The 27,425-nt window shown below is 22.7% G+C and overlaps 5 protein-coding genes across 5 annotated transcripts; 2 read left to right on the top strand and 3 right to left on the bottom strand. All coding sequences in view use genetic code 6, as the record gives it.

Moving 5' to 3' along the window:
* Positions 1–680: 680 nt before the first annotated feature.
* TTHERM_00227170 (WD domain, G-beta repeat protein) lies at positions 681–8,012 on the top strand (the record flags this gene model as incomplete). Its single annotated transcript, XM_001014248.2, has 1 exon — positions 681–8,012. One exon carries the CDS (start codon positions 681–683, stop codon positions 8,010–8,012), a length of 7,332 nt encoding a protein of 2,443 aa, XP_001014248.2.
* A 1,077-nt stretch (positions 8,013–9,089) lies between these two features.
* Positions 9,090–11,429, top strand: TTHERM_00227160 (transcription initiation factor TFIID subunit 5; the record flags this gene model as incomplete). Its single annotated transcript, XM_001014247.3, has 3 exons — positions 9,090–9,884; positions 10,183–10,657; positions 10,783–11,429. 3 exons carry the CDS (start codon positions 9,090–9,092, stop codon positions 11,427–11,429), a joined length of 1,917 nt encoding a protein of 638 aa, XP_001014247.1.
* A 1,166-nt stretch (positions 11,430–12,595) lies between these two features.
* On the bottom strand, positions 12,596–13,795 carry TTHERM_00227150 (hypothetical protein; the record flags this gene model as incomplete). Its single annotated transcript, XM_001014246.1, has 3 exons — positions 12,596–13,159; positions 13,269–13,361; positions 13,448–13,795. 3 exons carry the CDS (start codon positions 13,793–13,795, stop codon positions 12,596–12,598), a joined length of 1,005 nt encoding a protein of 334 aa, XP_001014246.1.
* Positions 13,796–14,730: 935 nt separating this feature from the next.
* TTHERM_00227140 (hypothetical protein) lies at positions 14,731–16,815 on the bottom strand (the record flags this gene model as incomplete). The annotated part of the gene is made up of 1 exon (XM_001014245.3): positions 14,731–16,815. The coding sequence occupies one exon, from the start codon at positions 16,813–16,815 to the stop codon at positions 14,731–14,733; it is 2,085 nt and encodes a 694-aa protein (XP_001014245.1).
* Positions 16,816–22,377: 5,562 nt separating this feature from the next.
* Positions 22,378–24,474, bottom strand: TTHERM_00227120 (hypothetical protein; the record flags this gene model as incomplete). The annotated part of the gene is made up of 1 exon (XM_001014243.3): positions 22,378–24,474. One exon carries the CDS (start codon positions 24,472–24,474, stop codon positions 22,378–22,380), a length of 2,097 nt encoding a protein of 698 aa, XP_001014243.1.
* Between the last annotated feature and the right edge of the window lie 2,951 nt (positions 24,475–27,425).

The raw sequence follows: 27,425 nt of genomic DNA, 5'->3' as shown, positions 1-27,425 counted from the left end.
ATAATAATACTATCCAACAAAAAACGAACAGGAATATTTTTATTTTACACTTGAAGAAATTTAAATGATCAATTAAATCAAAAAGAGCATAAAGCTCAGAGTAGCTTTAACGCTTAAAAAAAAAAAATGCTTATAAATTAAATTCTATTATAAATAAATAAGCAATATTATTTTTTATTATATTGTGTAAAAAGTTTATATCTAATACACAAAAGAAAGCACCTTTAGCTGAAATAGAGTTTTAATGAGAACTCATATCTCTCATATGGCTAATTCAGTTAGAAGCTTTATGGTTAATGGATTCTCTAATAGAATATTTAATTTTGTTATTATACTATTGTTTTATTTTATTTCTAATTAATAAAATATTAGTTTTAAATTGTTTGTTAAATTCTGATTATATGATTTATTTATAACGCATTTACAAACCATTCAACATTTAGTTAATATTAATACTAAATATATTGTAATTGCGATAATTTCAGAAATAACTCAATACACAAGCCTTTTATTTTCATTTACATTTATTAAATATACAATCAATAATACAAATAAGATACAACTCTTTATATATCTATTTTTTGGTTTAAATAGGCGTTTCTAATTCATTAATTAGTAATTATATTAAGAAAAAAAGTTAATTAATTGCAAGGTAGATTATAAAAAGTCAAAAAAGAATAATGAAAGGTAAAAAGATAGATTCTAAATCTTAAAAATTAGATAATTCAAAGAGAGTTTATACTAAAAATTATGTACTCAGCTAAGAAGTTATCTAGGACCATGGTTTCGAACATTTCTTAATCGATCAATCTGAGAAAGGAGTTTTAATGAAATACTATTTGGATCTATTCTAAAAAGAACTAAGAATGATTGTTAAATTAAAATAGCTTTTAACAAAAGATTCTAAGCAACTTTCAGTTTTGGACATAAACAATGAGATTTGTTATTGCTTAATTTAAGATCTAGATAGCTCCAAAATAAATAAACTTAACAAAAATATGTTTATTTTGTAATAGCTTTAAACATTAAATTTATTAAGATTAGAGGAGTCAAATATGGAAATTTTAATTTTCTTGAGCGGTTATTATAATAAAAAACTTTTTTCATTGTATTTAGTAAAATCATTGCAATAATAATTAGGCTTATCCTATTAAGAAAAAGTATAATTTAATATAATTTCATAAAATAGTATTAAAAACGAATTAACTATGGAGCTTTAGTAGAATATAAAAGCTCTCCTTTCAAGAAAAGATATAAAGAACAATATTTATAAAACTTAAAATAGTTATAAGATTTATAAAGATTTAGATACAGTAAGCAATGATTAATAATAACGTGCATTCAAATAGTAAATAATACATTTTTACAATGAAGTAGTAGATAAAAAAATCCATTAAACATTAAGTTAAATTAAATAAATTCAAAAAGACACAAACCCCATTTTAAGTTGTACCAAAAAGAAGCAAGCAAATTTATTTATAAAGCCATTTAATATGTCTCAAAAATTAAATAATAATGAATATTCAGAAAAATTAAAAGAAAATTTAGAAAAGAAATAAAATATTTGTTAATATTCTTAATTTCAAATTACAGTTGGAAAATAATAATTAAACTTGAGCTTATCTTAATCGCAATAATAAAATCTTTTAAATTTAATAGCCAAGGACAATATATAGTCTTATAAAAATAAGATCATAAAATTGGCTTGGAAACAACAAAATTTTTGTAAAAGTAAATTGGATTCTCCAAAAATATTAGGTGGAGGAGGCATTTGTGGCAGTAAGGCTAAGGTGTTTTCAATTCCTAAAAAGGATTAGTAAATTTAACAAATTATGAATGAAAAACAATATTTGATGGAAAAGTTTTAAGTATATTCTGAAAAAGATGAATTTGATGACAGTGCAACGTCCTTTAAAAAATTTAATAAATCGTATGATGAATATTTTACTACTGAAAAGGTTAGCGAAAAGGTTATTGAGACAGATGTAAGATTAATAATTGAAGAAACTCTGTATCGTTATAGAGAACAAATTGTCTAATAAGAAATTAGACATAAGGTGATTGACATTATCAATTTATTAATCAATTACATGCTTATTATCAAATAAAATAATTTAAAGTAATCCATTTAATCTGACATTGATTAAATCAATTAATATCTATAAAAGCTAAGCATATACTGCAAAGAAAATAGAGAAAGACATCCATGCTTGGACCTATATCAATACACTGAGATTTTAATTACTTTAAATTCTTAAAGATAAGGCTTAGATACCTTTAACTAAAGCTTTCCTTACAAAATTATGAAGAAGATGGTTTAGGTGGCTAAATTTGGCGCTGGTTTTGTGAGTATCGCTGGAGCTATCAAAAATTTAACAGAAATAAATTTTGATGACTTTAAAAATTTCATTAAAGAAATTTAATAAATTGCTGATTAAATAGCTTCTGATTCTTCGACAGTAGCTGTTAATAGCGCAGCTGAAACTTATACTGACTATAACACTAGCAATTTAGCTAATAATTTACAAGCATTGTGGATTAGAAAACTTAAAGTTATGGGTTAAAATCTTCTTTAGAATGATCCGGTTTAGGAAATTATTTTTTATTTAGAAGAATCTATAAATATCACAAACAAAGATACTCTTCTTTTTGCTTACATGCAATTAAATTACTTATTATCTAAGTAGTAATTAAATGATAACTTAGTAGAACTAACTGAGAAATTATAATAAAAGGATAAGTTAGAACTCATTTTAAACTTAGCAAATATTTTGTAGGTCAAAGAGTTTTCTGATAGTATTGTTGACAAACTTAAAAACATTGCTAGCTTAATTGCCTAGAGTCATTAATTCAGATATATAAAAGCTTAATTGTTGTTATACTTTGCTTAAATCTTGTAAACTTCAAAACAGAGCAAAGGGTAATTCGATGAAGTTATGATAAGTATTGTCTCCAACTATTTATAAGAAAAACAAAAATCAGTTAAAATAATTTATGAAGGAAATTAAATTATGGCAGACTTTATTCATAATCATCTTGATAAAAAGTTAATTTTACTTTAAATAAGTTAATTCAAAAAGCAAATGACGAAGCATTTAAATGATGAATAATCTTACAATAACTTTGCTTATGAAATTCAAAATGAAAGCGATATTGATAAATAGTTAGCTAAATATTTTGTTGAAATGTGGGAATTAAGTGTTAAATAAAGATAAAAAAATCTTTAAATTACCCACAAAGATGATGTACTACTGGAAGCAATCCATTTATATGTCAAATAATAGATTACTTATGAAGATGGATTTAAAATCGATACATAGGAAAAAGATGCTATCAAGCAAATTATTAATTAATTCTTAATTCCTAATTATGTAGATTCATCAGATAATGCAAAAGAAGAATAACTAAATAAAGAAAATAAGTCTCCTTGCAAAATAATATCAGTGTTAGCAGATGGAGGATCTGGAAAATCGATGCTTTTAAAAAAACTAGAAGTTGAGCTATTGAATCGCACTTCTGGATACACTTCAGACAGCAAATCTGATTACATTCCTTTCATAATTAAATGTAACTCTTTGGATAATTAAAAGCCTTCTATTGAGAAATACTTAGAATCCATTCACATTAAGACAGAGGAAATAGAAAGGTTAAAAAAATCTGAAAGAAATAAATTAATCATGCTAGATGGCTTTGATGAATACTCAGGTGATTATTTTAAGGTTTTTAAAGTGCTTAAATTATATGAGTGGGCCAATACGTTAGTAATAGTCACTTCAAGGTTAGAGAAAATAACTGTTTCAGATGCTAAAGTGTATTTTAATTACTATGACTAACATGGAAATTAAGGATAGAATGATTCTTTCTCAATTGTAAAACTTGAAAAAATCACTGAATCTGACATTTAAGACTATTTTAAATTGTTTAAGAAAGAAATTTAGATAAAAGAATAAATGAGTTTTAATGAATTTTATTACGAAAAAATTTAATAAATAATTTTTAAAAATAAATAATTGCTGGAATTACTAAAGTTGCCTATAAACTTGTATCTCACAACAAGAATGATGACTGATTTAGATCTCAATGATTAAGATACGTTAAACACATTTGAAGCAGCTACTGACTAGATAGAAATACAGGATTTGTTTTTCTAGCAGCAATTTAAAAAATAATCTCAATTATTTATTGAAAAATAATAAAAAATAGCAAATAAGAAAGACTAAAAATTAATTTCCAGCATACAATCATGTTATTTTGAATACTTTCAATCTATTGCAATGAAAATGTTCATGTAGAAAGGGATAAAATCTAATTTCTTAAGTATAACGAGTACTTCTTTAAACTTTTAATTGCGAGATGAAATTTAAAGATTGCTTAAGGAAAATGAGATAGAAGCAGAAGAATTAAAATAAGATTTGCTTAACTATGTAGACTCAAGAGTTATAACGAGAATTAAATTGACTTTTGAAGATGAAAATTCTTAAAAACCACAAGAATAAAAAGCATCTATTAAAGAATAATCACCAGAATTTGAGTTCAGACATAAATCTCTTTTTGAATATTTTGCTGCTAGAGCAATGAAATTCGATTTTGATTAGCATAAAGAAAATATTTTTAAATTAGATATATCTGAATTGAAAAAATTTAACATCAATCAAAAAATCATTATGAGCAGCCAAAAAAATGCTTCTGAGCAGTAAATTCTTTTGAAGCTTTACAAGTTAATGAAACCTTATCTAGATTCTAAGTCTTTCATGCAAAATTATTTTGAGGAAGAAATATCTTAAACAAATAGATACATTTAATTTTTGAAAAAATCTAAAATTTCAAAATACACTGAAAAGAGTTAAATAGACATAGGCTCTTCTAATTTATTATCAGCATTATTTATTTCTAAATTTTCTTATCCTAACTTGACTTTCAAAAAATGTTCTTTCTCTTAAGCTTACATATCTTCTCATTCTCGTAAAGTTGTCCAATTTTAAGATTGCAACTTTGAAAATTCCTTAATTGAAAAACAATACTTAGACAATTTTGAAACTTCGAACACTAAAAATGCTATGCTGAGTGCTTTCTAAAAGTATTTTGATACTGATTATAGCTATTAATTTAATTAGGTTATATTTCACAAGGACACTTTAGTATCAATAACAAAAACTGGTTATGTCAACTAATTTGAAATAGGTCATAACACTGGTTAACCTTGTAAAATATTACTATCAAATCAGATTACTAACTCCAACTTAAGTAGTATTCATTACATAGATAAGAAAAATATATTTGCTATAACGGCAAAGAAATCTATTTTTGAAATAGATGCTCAAACTTTTGAAAGAGTTAATTGTTATACATTCTAATAATCGATAGCTAGCTTTTCGACCCATAATTAAAAATATGCTATTACCTTAGAGAACAATCAAATACATTACGGTAATATTGAGAATGGTTTCACAATATTAGATAAGACCAAAATTTAAGCTGAATAATCCTTATTAATTAACGATTTAATTATTACTTCTTCAAATAATTAAATTAAAATCTATAATTTGCCAAGTCTATCTTTAGAAAAGACTATAGAAGATTCCTCCTGTAATTTAAGCATTTCTTCATTTTCAGCAGATGGAAAATATCTTGCGCTAAGTTATGATTATAACAATTGTTAAATTTTTGATATCCAAAAAGGATTTGAAGTAATTAATTAAATTCAAGGTGATTAAACAGCTAGCTCAATTACATTTTCTGCTGATAGTTAGTATCTTGCAATAGGTTCAGATAACTGCTTTTGTAAAATCTTTAATGTTAAAAAAGGATTTGAGCTGATCCACACTATTGAAGGACATCTTGAAACGATCAATTCAGTCTCTTTTTCTAATGATGGTAAGTATTTTGCAACCAGCTCTATAGATAATAATTGTATAGTTTGGAATGTAGAAAAGGAATTCCAACTAAAGCACACTTTCCAAGGACATAGAGGTTGGATTACATCGGTTTCTTTTTCTGCTGATGGAAAGCATTTTGCTACTAGTTCAATGGATAAAACTTGTAAATTATGGAAAATAGGGGAAAAAATTGAACTCATTCATGTATTTAACAATTATGAATAAAATATTACAACAATTACCTTTTCTACGAATGGGAAATATCTAGCTATAGGTTCCTCTGATAGTACTTGCAAAATATGGAATATTGAGAAAGGATTCAATTTGATCAGTACAATACAAGGAGACACTTTTGAAATAACATCACTAGCATTTTCTTCAGATGACAAGTATCTTGCTATGAGTTTAGAAGACGGAACATTCAAAATTTTAAGTCCAGATAATGCATTTAATCTCATAAATACTATCAAAGGACATAATTAACAAATAAACTCAGTTGCTTTTTCTGCAAATGGTAAGTATATGGCTACAGGCTCTGTGGATTCTACTTGCAAAATATGGTCTGTAGAAAATGAATTTCAAATGGTTAACACAATTTCAAAGCATACCGAAATGGTTACTTAAGTTGCTTTTTCAGCAGATTGCAAGTACCTCATCACAAGCTCTAAAGACATTACATGCAAATTATTTAATGTTGAAAAAGGATTTGAATTCATCAATTCCATTTCTGGACACAGTGAAATAATTACTTCTGTTGCTTTTTCTAAAAATGGGAAATATCTTGCAACAGGATCTAATGATAACACTTGCAATATTTGGAATGTCGAAAAAGGATTTGAGCTAGTGAATAAAATTCAAGAACATACTTGGTCTGTTACATCAATATCTTTTTCTGCTGATAGCAAGCATCTAATAACAGGCTCTAAGGATACAACATGCAAGATCTGGAATATTGAGAAAGGATTTGAATTCATCAGCTCAATATAAGGACATACTTAAGCAATTACCTCAGTGACCTTTTCTAAAGATTGCAAGTACCTCGCTACAAGCTCAGAAGACAAAACTTATTAAGTATGGAATATACAAAAAGGATATGAACTTATTAGTTAGATTCAAGCACATAACTCAACAATTACCTCAGTTGCTTTTTCAGAGGATAGTAAGTATCTTGCAACTGGCTCAGAAGATAACACCTGTAAAGTTTATAATGTAGAAAATGGATTCGAATTAATTTCTACTATTAAGGGACATTCTTGGATCGTTTCTTCTGTTGCTTTTTCTCCAGATAGCTAGTACCTAATAACAGGTTCTTATGATTCAACTTTTAAAATCTGGAATGTTAAAAAAGATTTTAAGCAATATAAAAGCATAGACGCACTTATAAACTATATTACTTCTGTAGCCTTTTCTTCTGATGGTAAGTATTTAGCAACAGGCTCAGAAGATAATACTTGTAAAATCTGGAATGTAAGCAAATAATTTAAACTCATGCATACTATTAAAGAACATGATTTATTGATAAAATCGGTCGCTTTTTCACCAGATGGTAAGTATCTTGCAACTGGGTCATATGATAAAACTTGCAAAATCTGGAATGTTTAGAAGAATTTTGAGTTGGTTAACACTATACAAGGCCATCGTTTAATTGTAACATCTGTAGCTTTTTCTGCAGATAGTAAGTATCTAGCAACCTGCTCTTATGATAGCACTTGCAAAATTTGGAGCATAGAATAATAATTTTAGCTAATAAATGTAATTTAAAATAATAGTGAAAAGATAATATCTGTTTCTTTTTCAGCAGATGGCAAGTACCTAGCAACAGGCTCGTAAGATAATATTTGCAAAATAATTAATGTAGAAAGGGGATTTGAAATCCTTAGTAAAATTCAGGGAGAAATATAAGGAGCAACTTCTGTTGCTTTTTCTGAAGATGGAAAATATCTTGTTACAGGTTCAGAAGATAAGGTTTTTAAGATCTGGAATATTGAAAAAGGATATAAGCTCGTAGATGGTATTTAAGCGAACTTTAAATGGATTAATTAAAACACTTTTGAAATAAGCATTAAAGAATAAAATAATAATATAACAATTAAATTTAAAAACCAAAGAATTTTTGAGTAAGTATACGAAGTTTGATTGTAATTTATTTTTGTTTGTTTAAACAAAAGAAACTTTATTTACTTACATTGTTTAAATTGGTAAATAGATTTTTATTTAGAATTTTAAGATGCAAAAGAATAAACTTTTAAATTAGATTTTTTTTTTTTTTCTTCCGAAATTATATAGTAGGAGGTTTTGGATAAATAACTAGCTAAAGCCTACTGTATGATACCCGTTATGTAATTAAATGTGATTTACTCATTTTTCATTAAAAATTTAATATTTTACTATCTATCTATCTATCTATCTATCTATCTATCTATCTATCTATCTATCTATCTATCTATCTATCTATTATTATTAAATTTTTATTTTTTTATTTTTTAAGTTACAAATATAATTAATTTTCAAAACACATAAGAAAAGAAGAAAGTTAAATTATTTAATTCCTAATTTTTTTTGTTAATTATTTAAATCTATTAAATTAATATCATATTATTAAAAAGAAGGAAATTAATATTTTTTTTAGGTTATTAAGATATTTGTTTTCTTTTAAAGGTATATTTAAATGAAATAAATTTGCTGTTATAGGAATTAGTTAATTTTAAAAATAATTTTATTTTAAAATTAATATTTTTAAATGATAAAAGAAACTATTTTTAATATATTTTTAAGCGGGTAAAATTTGGTTGCATTAATTTTATTTTTTTAAATAATTATTGAATAGAAGGCTTTAAAAATATTTTGTTATCTAATTAATTTCAAGTTGATGGATATTTATTTATTTATTTATTTTTGTAGAAGAATTAAAAAGAAGGTATCAGTCAGATAGATATTTAGATTGATTTAAATGCCTACAAGCAATATTAATTAAAAACATACATGAGTATTTTGTATTAATTTATTAATCCATAAATTATATCAAAAATTTATATTTAAATTAAATATCTTTCAATATAAATATTTTAGATAAGCGAAAAATAATTGATTAAGATTTAATTAGAAACTTAGCTTAAAAATAGGTATTTAAGTTGAAAAATAATTGCAAACTAATACGAAAAAGAGTTAGTAAGATATCAAGTGATATTTATTCAAAGTTTTTTCCGAATATAAATGAGTAGCTAAAGCAATATATCAGGTAGTATGCAGGCAATGAGAAATTAATCTCAATAGCAAATTAACTATTTTGAAAAAATTGAAAAGAGATTAGGCTAAATCAGAGAAATGCTGAAGTGGATGCAGGATATGTTAATGCAAATCAGAAAAGATTTAGAATGGGTAGGATTTAGATGCATTTACGAGCTTTATAATGAATGCTGGAAATTAGAAAGTTTGCAATAATAATAGCAGCAGCAGCAATTGTAAATTGTTAATATTGCTAGTTATATGTTTAGCTTAGGTTAATTGTTCTTAAATTTGGATATCAAGGACTTAATCGATAAACTATGCAAATATCTCCTTAATAGAAATCAAAGAGAATAAGAAATGTCTAAAATTAAGCAAATTCATGAAAAATACAGCGAAATCTATATTTCTTTATACTCATATGAATGTATTGTTTGCTATTTCAATGAAAATTAGGGAACACAAGATTATTGCAGAGACATATTTTAGAAGTACATAAAAAAAAGGATACCATCAGCATTTAATAAGAATTAATCTATTCCATCTCTTTAAAACAATGATTATTAGTTCCATATTTCAAAAGATAAAGAAGATAATGAACGTGAAAGAAACTTTTTGACTAACTTTGATGATATTAATCTATTTCATAAGTTAGAAGTAGTCAAGAAAGACAAAGTAAAAACAAGCGAAATTCAAGTATTTTAAAAAGCCTATGAGTATCTTGATCAGCTAAACTCTAACAACAGCAACGAAGTTAAGCCTAAATGCAATCTAGTTTATTCAGTAAGCCTATCTTAAATTCTTAATTTATATTTAAATTATAAAATAAGCTAACATTTGCATTAAATTAAACATAAAATTAAACGATAAATAAATTAATAGTATTTGATTGATTAATTTAGTTAAGTGTCTAGAAATTGAATCTTAAAGCAGATAAAAAAAATAGAAGCATCAAAATACATTTAAAAGTGCATTCAAATTTTAAATTAAAAAAAAGCATTATTTAAGATATTCTATTATATGTCAAATCAAAAACTTAAATAAAAAACAAAGAAATAAATCTTTTCTGATATTAAAATAGGTTTTAGAAAAATCTCTTATGGTGAACGATTTCCTTGAAAGAAAGCATATAGAGTCAGATAGTTAGCATCCAAGCATATTAAAAATGAGGATAGATGATCCTAATGAGTCTGTTACATGTATTGAAGTTAGTAAAAGCGGGAATATTATAATGTGTGGTACTCAAGATTCATAGATATATCTTTTTGATGTTGGAAAGTTTTAAAATACGAATAGCAGTAATTAATCTGACATAATATTTGGAGAAGAAAATTAAGAATAATACAACTCAAATAGTGTTTAGATCAAATTCAGAACCAAATTCACAGGACATGAGGATGCTATCACCTCAATTAGCATTTTATATAACGAAAACTATTTTATATCTGCTTCTATTGATCTCTCTATTAGACTGTGGGATGTTAGACTTAATGTCTGTCTCAACATATACAAGGGACATTTAAATACCATCTGGAATGTTAAATTTGCTCGTTAAGGTAAAAAAATTTTAATTAAAATATTCATACATAGAAATATATATAATAATTGTTAATAAAATGTATAAAATTTAATTTAAAATAATTTTTAATTGATTTAAGATAATTTTTTAAAAAAAAAACAGGTTATATATTTGGCTCTTGCTCAGCTGATAAGACTGCCATGCTTTGGACTACTAATAGACCTTAGATTGCTAAGGTATTAATAGGACATTAAAAAGATGTAACTTAAATAGACTTTGCTGAGAATCTGGAATATGTAATTACTGCTTCTTTAGATAATAAGATTAAATTTTGGGAATTGAAAACAGGAACATGCGCTTTAACATTAGAATTAAATAGCCCTGTAACTTGTATGCATATGAGTTATAGTGGATATTACTTTATAACGGGATAAGATAATGGAGACATAAGATTGTGGGATTTACACAACTTAAAATTAATTCAATCTGTAAATTTATAAAGCTTAAAAAGTAGAGACCCTATTTATTCTGTACATATTTCATTTGACGAATCTACAATTACAGTGAACACTTCAAAATACCTCGCTTACTACAATATAAACTAATTAAACTAAATCTAAGGTTAACATTTGTATGAAGAATTTGATATTGGAAAGGAAAAGTATAATCAAAAAATAGAATTTAATAGATTTACTCCAATCGAACCTAAAGAAATTTTCGAACTGCCTAAAATACAAACAGAAAAATTCATAAAATCTTACATGCACATGCGTAATTTCATTCTAGCAATTTCTAAGCAAACAATTTGAGTGAGTGAGTAACCAAATAAAACAAAGAATAAAACAAATAAACAATTAAAATAACTTAAATAAATATTTAAATTTCAACTATATAATCAAACAAATAATAAAAAGAAATAAATGTTTGTAAGTTAATCTAACAACAAATTTAGAGTATCCACATACATACACAGACTCTTTTTCAATAAAAAATATTAATGAATTTATGATCTAAACTCAAATTAAAATGTAATTATTATTTTATCCCTTTTGTTAATAAATTCAAATATCTATTACAAATTTGCCAATAATAAGGGTTAAACTTAACTATTTTTAGATTTTTTATAGTATCTAATTAGCTGCAAAGGTTTTTTTAAAATAATTCAATAATTTTCAGCTTTGAACTAGCTTATTATAGAATAATAACTATGTATATATTTAAAGCAATATTTGCAAAAAGTGAAGTAGTCATATTTATTTTATAAATTTTTATTCAATATAAATTTTTTATTTTTAAAGCAATAAAATATAATCGTTATTATTAAAAAACAATCAATTAAAAATGTAAAAAAATATTCAATTAAAATCATCTTAAAATGATTGATTAAATATTTTTTTTAAAAATAAATTTGAATTTTGTCTAATACTTAATAAAAATAATAAATACAAATGCTGCAAAAAACTGCTCAATAATAAATATTCAATTAAAATAATCATAAAATTGATTGCAAAAAACTGCTCATATCTACAAATATTTCTTAGTTATTAATTTTTTAATAATTAAATTTATTTGAATTATTTATTAAAATAAATTAAAATTAAATTAATTTTTAGTTGTAATTAAATGTATTTTTTTAATTGTTCACCAAAATTATTCATTTTAAAAAAGGAAAATTATTTTTAAATAAAAAATAAATAAATAATTTAGATTAATAATTCTTAATGTAATTAAATATGTTAGTTCACTATTTTAACAATAGCTGTTTATTAATAATGAAAGAAATAGTCTTCTACAAAATAAAAGAAAATTGTAAATATAAATGAGATATTAATTAATTAGTTAGTTAGTTAGTTAATTGGTAAGCTTGAATTTAATTACAAGCATGAATTAAATTTAATTTGGAATAATATAAACTAAGTGGTTAGGGAATCGGCAAATTATTTGTCGAATTTATATCGATTAATTGATTGATTGGTCAAAATAAAAGGATAGGTGCTTCTTTTTCGCTATTAAGAAAATTAACTCTTTTGATTAATTAACTTTAGTTTTAATCAATTTGAATAGAAGAGATTTCTTAAGTTGTCTATTGATGGTCTTTGTTAGTTTCTTTATTTTTATTTGACTTTAAAATTGATTTAATAATACTATTGCTATCCTTTTATTTTTAATCAATTAAGATTTATTGAAATTTAAGAGATCCTCTTAGTATCTTTTAAGAGCTTGGGGTTAGTGGTCTGCCTCCTTAAAAAGAGCCTTATTATGATGTAGGATTGCTTCCTCTTCTTTAAGAAGATGGACTTGTATTTTAATAGGAACTATTTAGCATAGAATGCCTTGATAGTGGAGAAGGACTACAAGATTTCGCGTTTTCGTTGAAAAGCTCTAGACGGCTTCTAGGAGTTCTCCAACCCTTCTCCTTGTTGAGTAGATCTTGTAGTTCTTTTTCTTTTTATATTAATTCTTTTGACTTTTAATTCACCGGATGTTGCTTAATTCTAATAAATTCCTTCTTGTATTATAAGGCATTCAGCTTTTGAATCTATTCAATAAATACAGTTTTTAACAAATGCTTGTTGAATGAATGTGTAAAATAATCAAATATAAACAAATAAATTAATCAATAAATGAAATAAAAATATTCTGAATACCTCTTAAGGCTAAGGAAGAAACTTTTATTTATCAAATTCATCTGGAGACTTTCTTATAACAAATGATTTTTCATGCTTTACGTTTGGACTTTGCTGTTTATTAAAATAATGCAAGATTATGTTTGACATTGAATGAATATTTTTATTTACTACTAAAGTAGAATTATTTAAATATTTACTTGATTTTTTATTTTTAGCTTCTCTTCTTTCATTCTTATTATCTTTATTTTCTAAATATTCTGCTTAACTTCGTTTTCATATTGCTACCTTTTATTTTCTAGTCTTGATGTGTAATAGTTCATTCTTTCTATTGGGCTCATTTCAGATAAAGACTATTAGCTACTTAGTTTTATTTTGCTCCTAGATGAAGTATAACTCAAATCAGGTATTATGTTAGTTATGCTTTTTATTAATGTAATGCTCTTCATCGAGCTTTGCTGAGAGATTTATGGTATAGAACATTCCAATTCGAAAATTGGATTATCTTTCTTCTTTTCTTGCTAAATAGTTTATTTTTATTCATTCATAATATTACTCTATTTAAATTTCTACTAATCTTAAATTTATTATGCACTTTTTTATGGTAATTAAAAATTGAATAATAAACACTCCTCTTCTTTATATTATTATACGATAATTAAGTAATAAAATTTGTTTCTAATTGAAAATACCACAAGATTAAAAATTAATTTACAAAACAAATATATAATTAAGTAATAAATAAATAAATATATTATTTGTAATGTTTTCTTCATTCTTTTATATAATAATTTAATTTTCATTAGCTTTAATAGATAAATCCTTTTAAAAAATAATAATGAATAATTAAACATTTACATTTTTTTAAAGACAAAAATACAACTAAGTATTTTCATTTATATTACTTTTCACACATTAATCAAAAAAATAAATTTAAAACATAGGTCAAATATATTTTAAAAATACCTAAAAATAATAATAAATTAAACGAATTAAAATAAAATAAATTGAATTGAATATTTACTGAGTAACTTATGTATCACTGCGTTCTGTTCTGTATAGAATGATAATTAGTTGTTTATAATTTTTATGTAATAAAAAAGTGAAAACTCCATACCGTAGTTTCTCATATATTAAGGACATATTCAGATAAAAACTTTTGATCAAATTTAGTCCTTAATTCACAATTTATTGAAAAAAGTCCTTAATATATGAGAAACCACTATACTGTAAATTTCATTTTTCATTAATATAATTAGAAACAATAAAGTACCAAGTTAAATTAAATAGAATATGTATGAAGAAACATTTTTATAAAATATAAAGGGATAACACTAAATTTTAACTATATATTTATAAGGTAAATTTGTTAGTTAGTTAGTTAATAAAATTATTTTAAGAAGTTATTGATATAATTATGAAGGGGATTTTTATTTTATTATTAAATAGTTAGTTTTCAATCATAATATAACGAAAGGAATATTCAAATTTCTTCAAACATTTCCTTAATTATTGGGAAATATTAATCGATTGTGTCAAAAAAGAATAAATTTTTAGATTCAAGTTAGAAATTAACTTTCATCATAAGAATATCTAAGAAGACATATTAAGGACTCAATAGTTAGATACAAATGTAAGTACACCAGAGGTCTAATTTTTGGTTTGATTTCAATTTTTAAATTGAATCAGGTAGTGACTCAATAATTATTCCTTCATCGATATTTTTTTCTTTCAAAAGTTAAGCTAACTTTTCTAATTTGCAGCATTTTTTAATCGATTCTTGTTATTAATTAATAACATTGTTACCATCAATATTAATTGGGTCTATTTCTTCAACTATCTTTTTAATGTCTTCAACTTATATTTTTTCTTTAAGTTAATTGTAAATTTCATGAAGATTTTTGCCTATAGACAAATAGTCGAAATCGAAATATTCAGTGAAAGACTCTAATTGGTTATGTAATTCTGATAATTGGTTGAAGGTATTTTCTCCTAACATTTCTTTATTGCATGCATATAATTTCAAACCTATATTTTGCAAGCAATAAAGGAGATATATTTAAAGTTTTTCAATATCCCCAAAAGGTTTTTCTGTTTCCATTTATTTTTCACTGCTAAGTAATTTATTCAATGAGTTTTAGTTAGGAAGGACTATCTTATCTTTTAATGATTCTTTCTTGATATCCATGATATCACAGTACTGATCAAGGTTGGATTCGCTTACTTCTACATTATTTTCAGCAAAAAAATTACTTTGTTTTTATAATTATGTGGAAATACTCCAATCTCTGATTTTGGAAGAAATATAAATACCAAAAAACTCCATAACTAAACCTCCAACTAAGGCTCCAAATACAGGGACGGGAATAAGTGCCTAACCTATAGCAGCTCCAGTTAATCCAAGACCTCCGCATATGGTGATTTGAGACATCAGAATATTTTGTTCTCTAAGACAACTTGTAAGAGTTCTGTGAGGGTTACTGAAATTAACAATTGATTAGATCAATCCAATACAGCCAAGAGAAATTAAATCAATATTAGGAATCTTTTAAGATGCAAAAAAAAGTGCAGTTGAAATTGCAACTATACCCGTACTCTCGCCATAGAGGGAGTTTTATTCTTTTTATTTAATATTCTACTTATAAATGTATTAATTGAGGTTTTGTTAATTGACACCTGCAAAAGCTACTTTTAATCTAAAGCTTTCCTAGTTTGCTTATTCATTTAAAAATTCTACTTAGTTAATTTCAGAGTCCAAGCATGTGTAAGTATCCTAAGTTTCTATGTCACTTTGGTTTTCGTCTTATGCATTCAGCACATTTTTGGAATTAATTTTTTCTGTTAAAATGAAGTCAAATTCAGATTAACTAATTTATTTATTAGAATATTAATTTTCTTCTAATTTAATTAGAATTTTTTAGTAAGTATCTGCAAAGATAGGAGTGTCTTTAAATGATTATAAACAAAATTTAATTTAAAATTTTATTTGGTGGAGTTCTTCTAATATTCTTTCTTTTTAGATTTAAATTTCTTTTTGATATTCTAAAGAGTAATTTAGAATTTGCTTGTTCATTTAGTTATCAATTATTTTTTTCATCCAAAAAGAAGAGTATTTGTCGAAGTACGAAATACTTTGTTATAACTTAGATTTTAGATCACTCAAATGAGATTCCATTGCTAAAAATTTCTGTTAGTTTGAAATAAGCATTTATTTCAATTAATGAAATCTTTTCAACATTTAAATCAAGTATTTGACATCACCCATCTTATTTAGTGGTTATTATTTGATCAAATTAAAACTATTGTTGAGTTATTTATTAGAGCTTTTCTCATCTTATCTGCTAGAAACAAATTCATGAGAGCTTAAATTTTTCTTAATACCATTTAAAGCAGTTTACTAAAATTATTATGTATGAAACGAGATAAGGACAGGTAAATTTTCCTTTAGAATTTCCTTTACTTCTACTTCTGATTCTTACGTAGAACTTTCAAAGTAAGTTTAAGTACTACAATCAAGTTATTAACAATCTGCTTCGAAAGAAGGAAGTTAACAAATACCACAGCTCATTAACAAGAGTTTATAAAAATTTATTTATGATAAAGAATAAATGAATTTATTTAAATTTTATTTTTATTTATCTGTTTATTTTAAATTTATATTTTGAAATAAATGATTATAAAAACTGAGAGAACTCCTTTGGCTTTCAAAGAATTAGCAATTTATTGAATTATTAGCATAAGAAAAAAAATAATTGATAAAATGACTTATTATTTGATAAGAAATTATTGATTGTATGATTGATTGATTGATTGATTAATATATTTATCTATTATCAAACTTGAGACAGACAGAACATAGAAAAATTATTACTTTTCAATCGTTGGATTTCTCTGTAAGGAGTTTAACTTTTTATTAAATTCTAACCCTTATAAAACATTAGCTAAATTAAATTTTGTAAGAAGAGATATAATAATTAACTATTTCATTTAAATGTTAATCATTTAAAAAAAAGTGATTCCTACACCAATATATTGACTTTTCAAACTGCTATTAATTTTTGTTAAGCACTCCTCATTTCTCATCTTTAACGATGAGTCTTTTTTTAAAAACAAAATTACTATCTTTATATTGAATTTTTATTGAAATCTTTTGGCCATTAACTTAACTAGAAATAAAATAGTAGAATAGAAGTGTTAAAAACTTTCTATTAAATTACTTTCGAACCTTTATATTTCTAAAAAAGCAAATATTTTTATAAAATAATCAGTTTTTTTATATTTCCAAGCAACCATTTATCCTTATTTTTTTTTAATTTTTAAAGATTTAAGCTTTAAACACCACACGCATACTTAAATTGTGAAAAATTGCTGATATAAATAAAAAATATATTCAGTTTTTTGCTCTTTTAGCTCAGAAAGTGTAAATATATTGATTAAATTACTCCAATCAAATAAAAAAAGACTAAAGTTTATTTGAGAGAATAAAATATTGCTTACGTTTTTATAGGTAAATAATATATATATCTTTCAAAAGTAAAGGTTGAAATAAAAAAATAATTTATAGTGTAAAATCTATTACATATTAATCAAAATGAAGTATTAAATTTTTGTAAACGCCAAATTTTACATTTTTATCAAAAAAAAAGAAAAAAATCTAAAATATAAATGATATTTATTGAAATGTAAAATATTGATATAATCTAAAATAGAAACTTTACTTCTTTCGGTTATTATAAACGATTCTTTGATCGAAATTTCTATCTTGCATACAAATAATACCAAATAATTTCTTAACATTTCTTATTGAAATATTATCTTAATTATTAATTCATAATTTTGAAAATAGAACTAATTTATAAGGTATATGAATATATTAAACATAAAATCACTCATTAATTTATATTTGACATAAATATCCTAATTTTTATAATAAATTAAAATTGAAATATTTCTATTAAGCTCCTTTACCAGAGTCATTTGTTTTCTAATATAAAATATAAAGGAAATGATTATTTATTTCAAAAAGTTTTGAAATTGAGGTATTTTTATATGTTTTTGAATAAAATATATAATACACACTACAATTATTTACTTTAAAACATACATGATAAATATAATAAAAATGTAAATTTAAGATCAGAATAAGAGAATGTAGCAATAGTTATAAAAGTCAGAGAAATTTAAAATTGGTATAATTTTTACTCTTTATATATTTTTATATTATTTATCAATACAAGCTAAGTTAAATTAATAATCATCTGCAAAATTATTATAGCATGTGTTAAAAGACTTCTTAAAACTCATGTAGAGCATGAATAAGGAATATTCTTTTAAATTCTAAGCTTGCATTTACTTTCATCATTAATAAATCTAAAAAAAGAAAAGATGGATTTAATATTTAAATACATATATAGCTACACCAAATATCCAATATAAATGGTGAATTATAGCTTTAAATTGCTTCAGGGACCTCAGAAATGATTATACTTTCATCTATCTAATTAGACCTTAGTAATTCACTAAATTTTTCATAAGTACAATATGATATTTACTAAGATAAACTATTTTCCAAAAAACTCTTTTATTTTATTGGTAATTTTTCTATTATTTTTGATATTTAAGTGGGATTTACTTTTTTTGTAATTGTTTGAGTAACTTTATATAATTTTTTACTTATTGAGAATTTGTCAATAGCAAAATTTTAAACATAGTTCTTCAAGCAATTAGCTTGTTATTAAAATAATTAATATTTAAAATTCCCATAAAAATTTTCAATTTTTTTGTTAATTTACTCTCCAAAAATATTTAATAATAAAATTAATAGGATTTAAAATTTTTCTTGTAAACCTAAATTCTTTGCCTTTTTTGTTTAATTTTTATCAATAAGTTCATCAATACTAAAAATATATTGACAATTAATATTTTTTATTATGTAATCAATACTAATCTCAAAAATTTCGCAATATTAATTAATATTTTACTCACTTATGTCAGCATTTGAGCTTACCAGAAACTAAAGCTTTCTTTCAAACTCAATTTCATCTTATATTTTTTTTATTCTCTTCAATAAAAGCTAGCCCATAGATTTAATTTGCATTTTTAATCCATCAAGTTTTGGTACTGGTATAACTTAAATGTCTATCAAATTTAAATATAGTTTTACACATTTTTCTATGATAATTTAAGATCTATCAATATTGTTTTCTGTCATTTTTGTTCTCAAAATTCTTTTTAGGTTATTCATAAAACTCAGCTTAATTACTTAAGAATTGTCTGAATTGTTATTTTTTGTAAAATTATTTTAAGTTTTTAAATTCAAACTGCTCAAATTTCTTTAATTAATATTTTATGAGACCTATTACTAATTATACTAAACTTCTATCTAAAATAATTAGACTAAATAGGTGCTCTAGCCATTTAAAAGGTGAAACATTTCAGTATCTTTGAAGATTTCTTAAAATTGATTTGGTACTAAATTTTTCTCAAATGAAAGTAGGTACTGTCTGCACATCTAGTAAACATTATTATCTTTTTAAGTAGTGTTGAACATATAAAATATTTCTTTTTTCTTTTGATTTATAATAAGATATATTTAATTATTCTAATGTGTCATTTATTATTTGAATTATTAGTAGCGTATTTAAATTTCATTATTAATTTGTCTCATAATGATTTAATTTAGCTAAGTAGAACAACACTTTTCTACAAAAAGCACTTTTTAAACAATTTTTGGTTTTAAACTATTTAGTTAATTCTTAATCTCATTCAATCTGTTTATGTTTAAACTTAATTATTATTTTAATTGTAGAACTATTTTGATTCTATTTAAAATCATTTTATATGTAAAAATAAATTACTCGATTACTAATTTATCTAATTTATTATTTTCTGGATTAAAATTCATCTAAATCTTTTTATGCTATTTACATTCACCTTTTGATTAATCTTATTTTTGTCTAGAAAAATCTTTAATTTATTGATTTTGAGATAAAATTTGTTTAACATTTTTATTTTAATTTTTCTTTTTTTGTAAAAGTTTTTTATAAGGCATGAAATTTGTTAGAGATTTTTCCTATAATTTACTATTGAGATTTAATTATGTTTTTGAAATTAATTTAATTAAGTTTTTTGGAATAAATTCATTTTATTTATTAATATTTTAGATTAAATGTGTTATCAATATTTTTAAATATTCACTTTTTTGTATTTTTATTTGATTTTATGATAATAAAGCTTGTTGATTATGAGAAGGAGTAGGTTGAAATACTTGATTAATAATTTGTATAAAATGATCAATTAATATATGGATTATATTATTATTGTGCTAAATAGTTACTAATCCTGAAATTTTTTAGTTTTCTGAGTAATTTCTCAAATTTATTTTTAAATCTATTTCTTTCTGAAAATCAAGAGAATCTTTTTAGTGGTTAATTATTTATTCTAGCATAGTATTACATGCCTTGGTAAAAGAGGTATTCATAGTAGAGAAGATTGCTTCAAATTCAAAGATATCAAGATTGGTTTTAATATTAAAAATAATATCTATTGTTTTTTTTTAATAAATTTATTATTATTTATTGATAATTAATTATCAAAACAAATTAATTAGAAATATGACAGATTTAATAATGATAGAAGTAAGCTTTTGATACAATTTAAATTCTGATACTTATCTTCTATATTAAACTCGTAATTTGATTTATTTTTTTATAATCCTATTCTTAGAAATACTAATCAATATTTTTAGTTGAAAGTGAATTAAATTATTATTTAATTAATTATGAAAAATAATAACATAAAATATTTTTATTATTAAAAAAACTCTATTTTTTTGTTGATTCAATAAATGACAAGGATTAAAATATTTGTATTTTTTATAGAAAAGTAAGATATACTACTTATTTTTAAGATCAAAAAATCATTTATTTTTTCTTATTATGTCTTACATTAAAGATAAAATCATAACTAATAAGAATTAATCTTTAACAAATATTTAGGATAAAACAAAATTATTTATACTTATCATTTGTAAAATAATTTACTAAACCAAATAATTTAAGTCATTTTATCAATTAAAAATGTTATTTAATATGGATTTAATGACTTTTAAAAACAATTTTTAGTTTTTTTTATGTAACACTCAACATCTTTTTACATCAATGAATGAAATCAAATCTTAAAATTAATAAATAAAAACTAATGAATGCTAAGCTTATTAATTATCTGATCAGTAAAGATTAAATTACAAGTGTGAAAAAATTGGGATTTTAAATTTATCTATTTCATTTCTATTCTTACAGTTAGATGTTATTTTTTTAAAGTCAAATGTAGTAAATAATTAATTTAAAGGTTATTTTAATTAAAAAAAATAAACTAAAATCTATTATATCAATAATTAATAATTTATTAAATTAGAACATAACAATAAGCTCTATTATATTTTATGAAAGAATTAAAAATTAAATACATTTTTATAATTATTTATATGCATACCATCATTCTCGAGTTTAAGAGATTCTCAAATTTAAGAGGAATTTAAATATAAAAAAATGAATAAAAATTGATAGCATATTAAATTTTCAATAATAATATTTTTAAGTTTTATCATAAATGTAGTATATAAATAAATCAAATTTTAGATATTATCTATCTATGTAAAATTTGTAAAATTTAAATTGCTATTTATGTACTATCAAATCCATTAATTGAATTTAACTTTATGAAAGTTTAAATTTATATTTTGTTTAAAACGTTTTTGGGTAAAATATTAAAAATTAAGTTGAATGAGTTAGAGTGTTTAATTGTTTTAGATCTTAAATATTTCAATATTTAATCAACAAATATTTTTTTTTATATGAGAAAATATTTTTATTTATTACAACATAAAATATAAAAAATAATTAAAATATTGTTTATAAATCATATTTATAAATATTAAAAGATAAAAGTAAATTAAGTAAAGTAAAGTAAGTAAAGAAAGTAAAGTAAAGTAAGCCAAAGAAAGTGATAGTAAGTATTTTTTTAGTGAATGAGGAGATTGGTAGGTAGGTTGTTAGATTATTATTTTACATTAGATAATTGTTAGTCTAATTAGTTAGGATGGGATTTTTAATTGTCATAAAAATTATATTCAAATTTCTTCGAACATTTCTTTAATGATGGGGTAATATTAATCAATTGTGTCTAAAAAGAATAAATTTTTAGATTCAAGTTAGAAATTGACTTTCATCATGAAAATATCTAAGAAGACATATGATGGGTTTAAAAGCTAGATACAAATATAAGTACACCAGAGATCTAGTTTTTAGTTTGAGTTCAAAATATAAATTGATTTAGGAAGGTACTCAATAATTATTTTTTCATCAATACTTTTTTCTTTCAAAAGCTAAGCAAATTTTTCTACTTTGCAGTATTTTATCACAGAATTTTTTTGTTGTTATTAAATAAGATTGTTGCCATTTATATAAAGAGGGTCAATTTCTTCAATTATTTTTTTAATGTCATCAACAGATAACTTTTATTTCAGTTCATCAAAAATTTTATGAAGATTTTTTCCAATAGACAGATAATCAAAATCAAAGTACTCAGTGAAGGATTCCAAATTATTTTATAATTCAAATAATTCATTAAAGACTTCTTCTTCTTCCATTATTTCTTTATTATTTTTCCATATTGTATTACCGATGTATGATAAGCAATAAAGGAGATATATTTAAAATTTTTCAATATCTCCAAAAGTTTTTTCTGTTTAGATTTGTTTACTGCTTCTTCCAAGTAAATTATTCAATGAGTTTTAGTTAGGAAGAACAATCTTGTCTTTTAATGATTCTTTTTTGATGTCTAATATTTCGTAGTATTGATCTAGATTAGATTCACATACTTCAACATTATTTTCAGCAAAGAAATTGCATTGTTTTTACTATTTTGAAGAGATGTTCCAATCTTTGATTTTGGAAGAAAAATAAATACCAAAAAATTCCATTACTAAGCCTCCAACTAAAGCTCCTAAAACAGGGACAGGAATAAGAGCCTAACCTATAGCTGCTCCAGTTAATCCAAGACCTCCACATACAGTGATTTAGGACATCAGAATACTTTGCTCTCTAAGACAACCAGAAAGAGTTCTGTGAGGGTTACTGAAGTTAACAATTGATTAGATCAATCCAACGCAACCAAGTGAAATTAAATCAATACCAGGAATTTTTTAAGATACTAGAACTAGTGCAGTTGAAAAAGCAACTATACCAGTATTCTCCTCGCAAAAGGATTTTTAATCTTTTAACGACATATTTTATTTAGAAATGTATTAACAGAGGTTCTATTAATTGACACCAGCAAAAGCTACTTATAATCTGAAGTTTTACATTTATTAGTTTTTTAATTCTCCTTAGTTGATCTCAGAGTCCAAGCATGTTAAAGTATCTTGGGTTTCAAATTAACTTTGATTTTCTTCTTATTCATTTATCTCATAGGATGAATAAATTTTTTCTGTAAAAAATAAATCAGATTGAGATTAATTCATTTCTTTATTAGAGAATTTATTTTGTTCTAATTTTATTAGAATTTTTTAGCAAATATCTGCAAAGATGGGAGTTTCTCTTAATTTTTCTAAACAAAACTTAACCTCGAATTTGATGTGGTTGATTTCTTCAATTATTGTCTCATTTTAGATTTGTATTTCTTTTTGATATTCTATTGAGTGGTTTAGTATTTGCTTATTCATTTAGTTATCAAGTATTTTTTTAATCCAAAAAGAAGAATATTTATCGAAGTATGAAATGTTTTGTTAAATTTTAGATTTTAAACTACTAAAATATGATTCTACTTCCATAGCTTTCTGCTCATTCGAACTGAGTAATTATTTCAATTAATAAATTCTTTTCATCCTTTCAATCAAATATTTGACATCATTCATTTTTATTAGTTATTATTATTATTATTTGATCTTAGCAGATTTTATGATAAATTTTTTGTTTAAGCTTTTCTGATCATATTTGCAAGCAACAAATTCAGGTAAGCTACAATATTTTTTAACTCCATTCAATGTGCCATGATCAAACTATTATGAGTGAAATTAGGAAAGAGAAAGCAAATTTTCCTTGAAAATCTATTTTCTTTCTCCTTCTTACAAATAATTTTCAAAGCAAATTTATGCACTGCAAGAAATTTATTAATAATCAGCTTCCATAGCTTCCATGGAAACAAGAGAGTAATTATCAAAGCTCATTAATAAAAAAATTGATTTATTAATAAGGTATTAATTAATTTATTTATTTATTTATTATATTTTTATATTTTGAAATAATTAATTATTAAATAGTAGTGAGACTCCTTAGGCTTTTCAAGTAATTAGAGAATCAATCTTATTTTAGAATAGGATAAAAATTAATGATAAAATGAATTATAATTTCATATGAAATTGTTAACTGAGTAATTTATTTATCTATTACAAACCTTAAATTTGATATAGAAAAATAGTTAGTTGTATGATAATCTTGGATTTCTATGTAAGAAGTTTAACTCTTTATTAAATGACCACACCACCTTAAAAATTTTATTTAAATTAAATTTTGTAAAAGAGGTAGGTACATTAATCAATTAATTAAATTACCAATTTAAAAATGATATTGATTTCATAAATAAATCAAGCATATCTTACTATTAAAACATTTATTAATTTTTGTTAAATCGTTCAACATTTCTCATTTTGAAATGAATTAATGAATGAATAATATTTTACTAAAAAATTAATGTTGAGATTCTATTTAATATAAACTTAATTAGAAATAAAATAGTAAATAGAAGTGTTTAAACAATTCTATCAAATTACTAAAAAATCAAATATTTTTTACCCACCAATCTGTTTTTTTTTAACTTTGTTGCTACAAATATCATAAATCTTAAAAAATTAGCTATTTGAATCCCCACGTGTGTTCATTTTATAAAATCAATTGATATTAAAGAGTATTTGAATTTAATTATTTATTCTTTTTTTGGCATTTTTGTTAAGAAATAACAAATAAAAATTACTTCAGTTAAATTAAAACAAATGGAAAAAATATGGTAAGAAAAGGAATATTTATAATTAGGCTTCTTAATGTCCTTGTATTTTTTACAAAAGAATTGGAAAAGTAAAAATTTATTTAAAAATATGATTAAAGCCAATTTTTACGTTAATAAAAATTAAAAATTAATTTAATAAAAAGTCTTCTAAAAATAGTTTCACATGGATGAATCAAAATAATAATATGAAAATCAAAATTTTGATGTGTTCGAATATTCTCATGGAAGATTTGCTACTTTTGATATTTTTACACAATTTTTAGATTGAAATTTCTATCTATTTTGCATATAAATAGAACCAAATAATATCTTTCTATTTGTTATTTGAAATACATTTAATTTTACATTCTTAATTTTCAAAATAAGCGCATTTAAGTGATATAAAAACGCACTAAATTACTTTTGATATAAATGTCCCACTATTAGAATAAAATAGATAAAATTAAAATTTATTAATTTCCTACAAATTAAAACCAAAAATGATATTTAATTGCTCTCATCGTCTATCTTTTTATTCTAGTTTTAAAAATATTAACATACAATAAACAGGAAAAACTGAATTACTTATTTGCTTACATACATTTTATCATATTTTCAATTTTAATCATATTGTAATTTAATATGGAGTTTTGTATTTTTTCTTGATAATTAATCTATCAAAAGAAAAGTTTGCAAAATTTGTTTTAATATCAAAAAATAGCTAACATAGCATAATCATACAAAAGTAATAAGTATTGATAGGTTTAATTCACTTTTTGTTTTTAATAATTTTATGAAAATAATTTAAATAATTTAGTTGCTTTGTTTACATTTTAACATTTTATTAGCAAGTCCAAATATGTTACCTTATTTATTAATATGAATATGCTTGTTGCTTAAAAAGCACAATAAAATTTATATCTAGGAAAATTAACACAAACCTTAACTTAGTATCTATCTAATAAATTCTAATCAAAATTTAATAAATCTAATCAAATTAAATAAAGCAGTAGATTGATTACTACTAAATAAATTAAATCAGGTAGGTAGGTACTTAATTTATTTAGAGAAAAACTATCTAGTTAACTAAATTTAGAATCAGCTTTCATTTATTCTATTACAAGGTAATTAATATAAAGCATATAGATGATAAATAAATATATAAGATCAGTCCTATATATAATTTATTCTTTAAGTCTTATGCATATAAATTTGAATCATCAGAGAGATCTTCTAATCAATTTTAATATTTTGTACTAATTAATGAGTAATTCTAGATATTTTTTATGAAATAACAAAAATCACAATTCTTAGTATTAAAAATGATTGCTTATGATTAGAAAACGTGTTAAATTGCAAACGATTTTTTTTTTATTTACTTATTTATTTATGCTTTATGAAAATTATATTAAAATAGATTTTTAAGTTTTGGACTTACCCCTTTCAATAATTTTTGTTCTTTTAAAAAAATGAGTCTGCAAAATTTTTACTTATTTACACTTACCCACAAAAACAAACAAACATAATATCTATATTATTCTGGTATTGTAAAATCCTTGTATAAAAAGTTAAACTTAATTTTATTTACTCAGTTGCTGCTATCTACATTTCATTTAAAAAATTTCTACAAAAATAAATTTTTCCTTTTAACTTATTTCATGAAAATAATATTTAAGATTGACTTTTATAATAAATTTAAGGGTGTTTTATTCATGACTTAAAATATTATTTATATTTAAATAGGATCATTAATATCCAAAACTCATATATTCATAATAAATAAATTATTTTCTATTATATATATAAATTTACACAACTAAAGTAAGTAATTCTTGCTCTCTCTTCTACAAAAGAATTTAATCTCTTCAAATAAAATCTAATTAAATAGATAGAAATAACTATTCTAACATTATATTATAATCTTATCTATTTTTTACATTTATTTTTGATCATTTATTAATTTTAAAAAACTAAATATAAAAAGCTCTTAGTGAATAAATAATATAACAAAAATATTTACTATATATTAAAAAGACAAATAAAAAAATTTTTTTAAAACATAATATCTATAGACTAATTCTAAATTTGTATTGATTTTTGAATTATATGCTTTTTATCACAAACGAATTTGCATTT

This window comes from Tetrahymena thermophila (assembly GCF_000189635.1).
Source record: "Tetrahymena thermophila SB210 genomic scaffold scf_8254665, whole genome shotgun sequence".
Classification (NCBI taxonomy): Eukaryota; Ciliophora; class Oligohymenophorea; order Hymenostomatida; family Tetrahymenidae; genus Tetrahymena; species Tetrahymena thermophila.
This window is presented reverse-complemented; position numbering and strand designations above follow the sequence as displayed.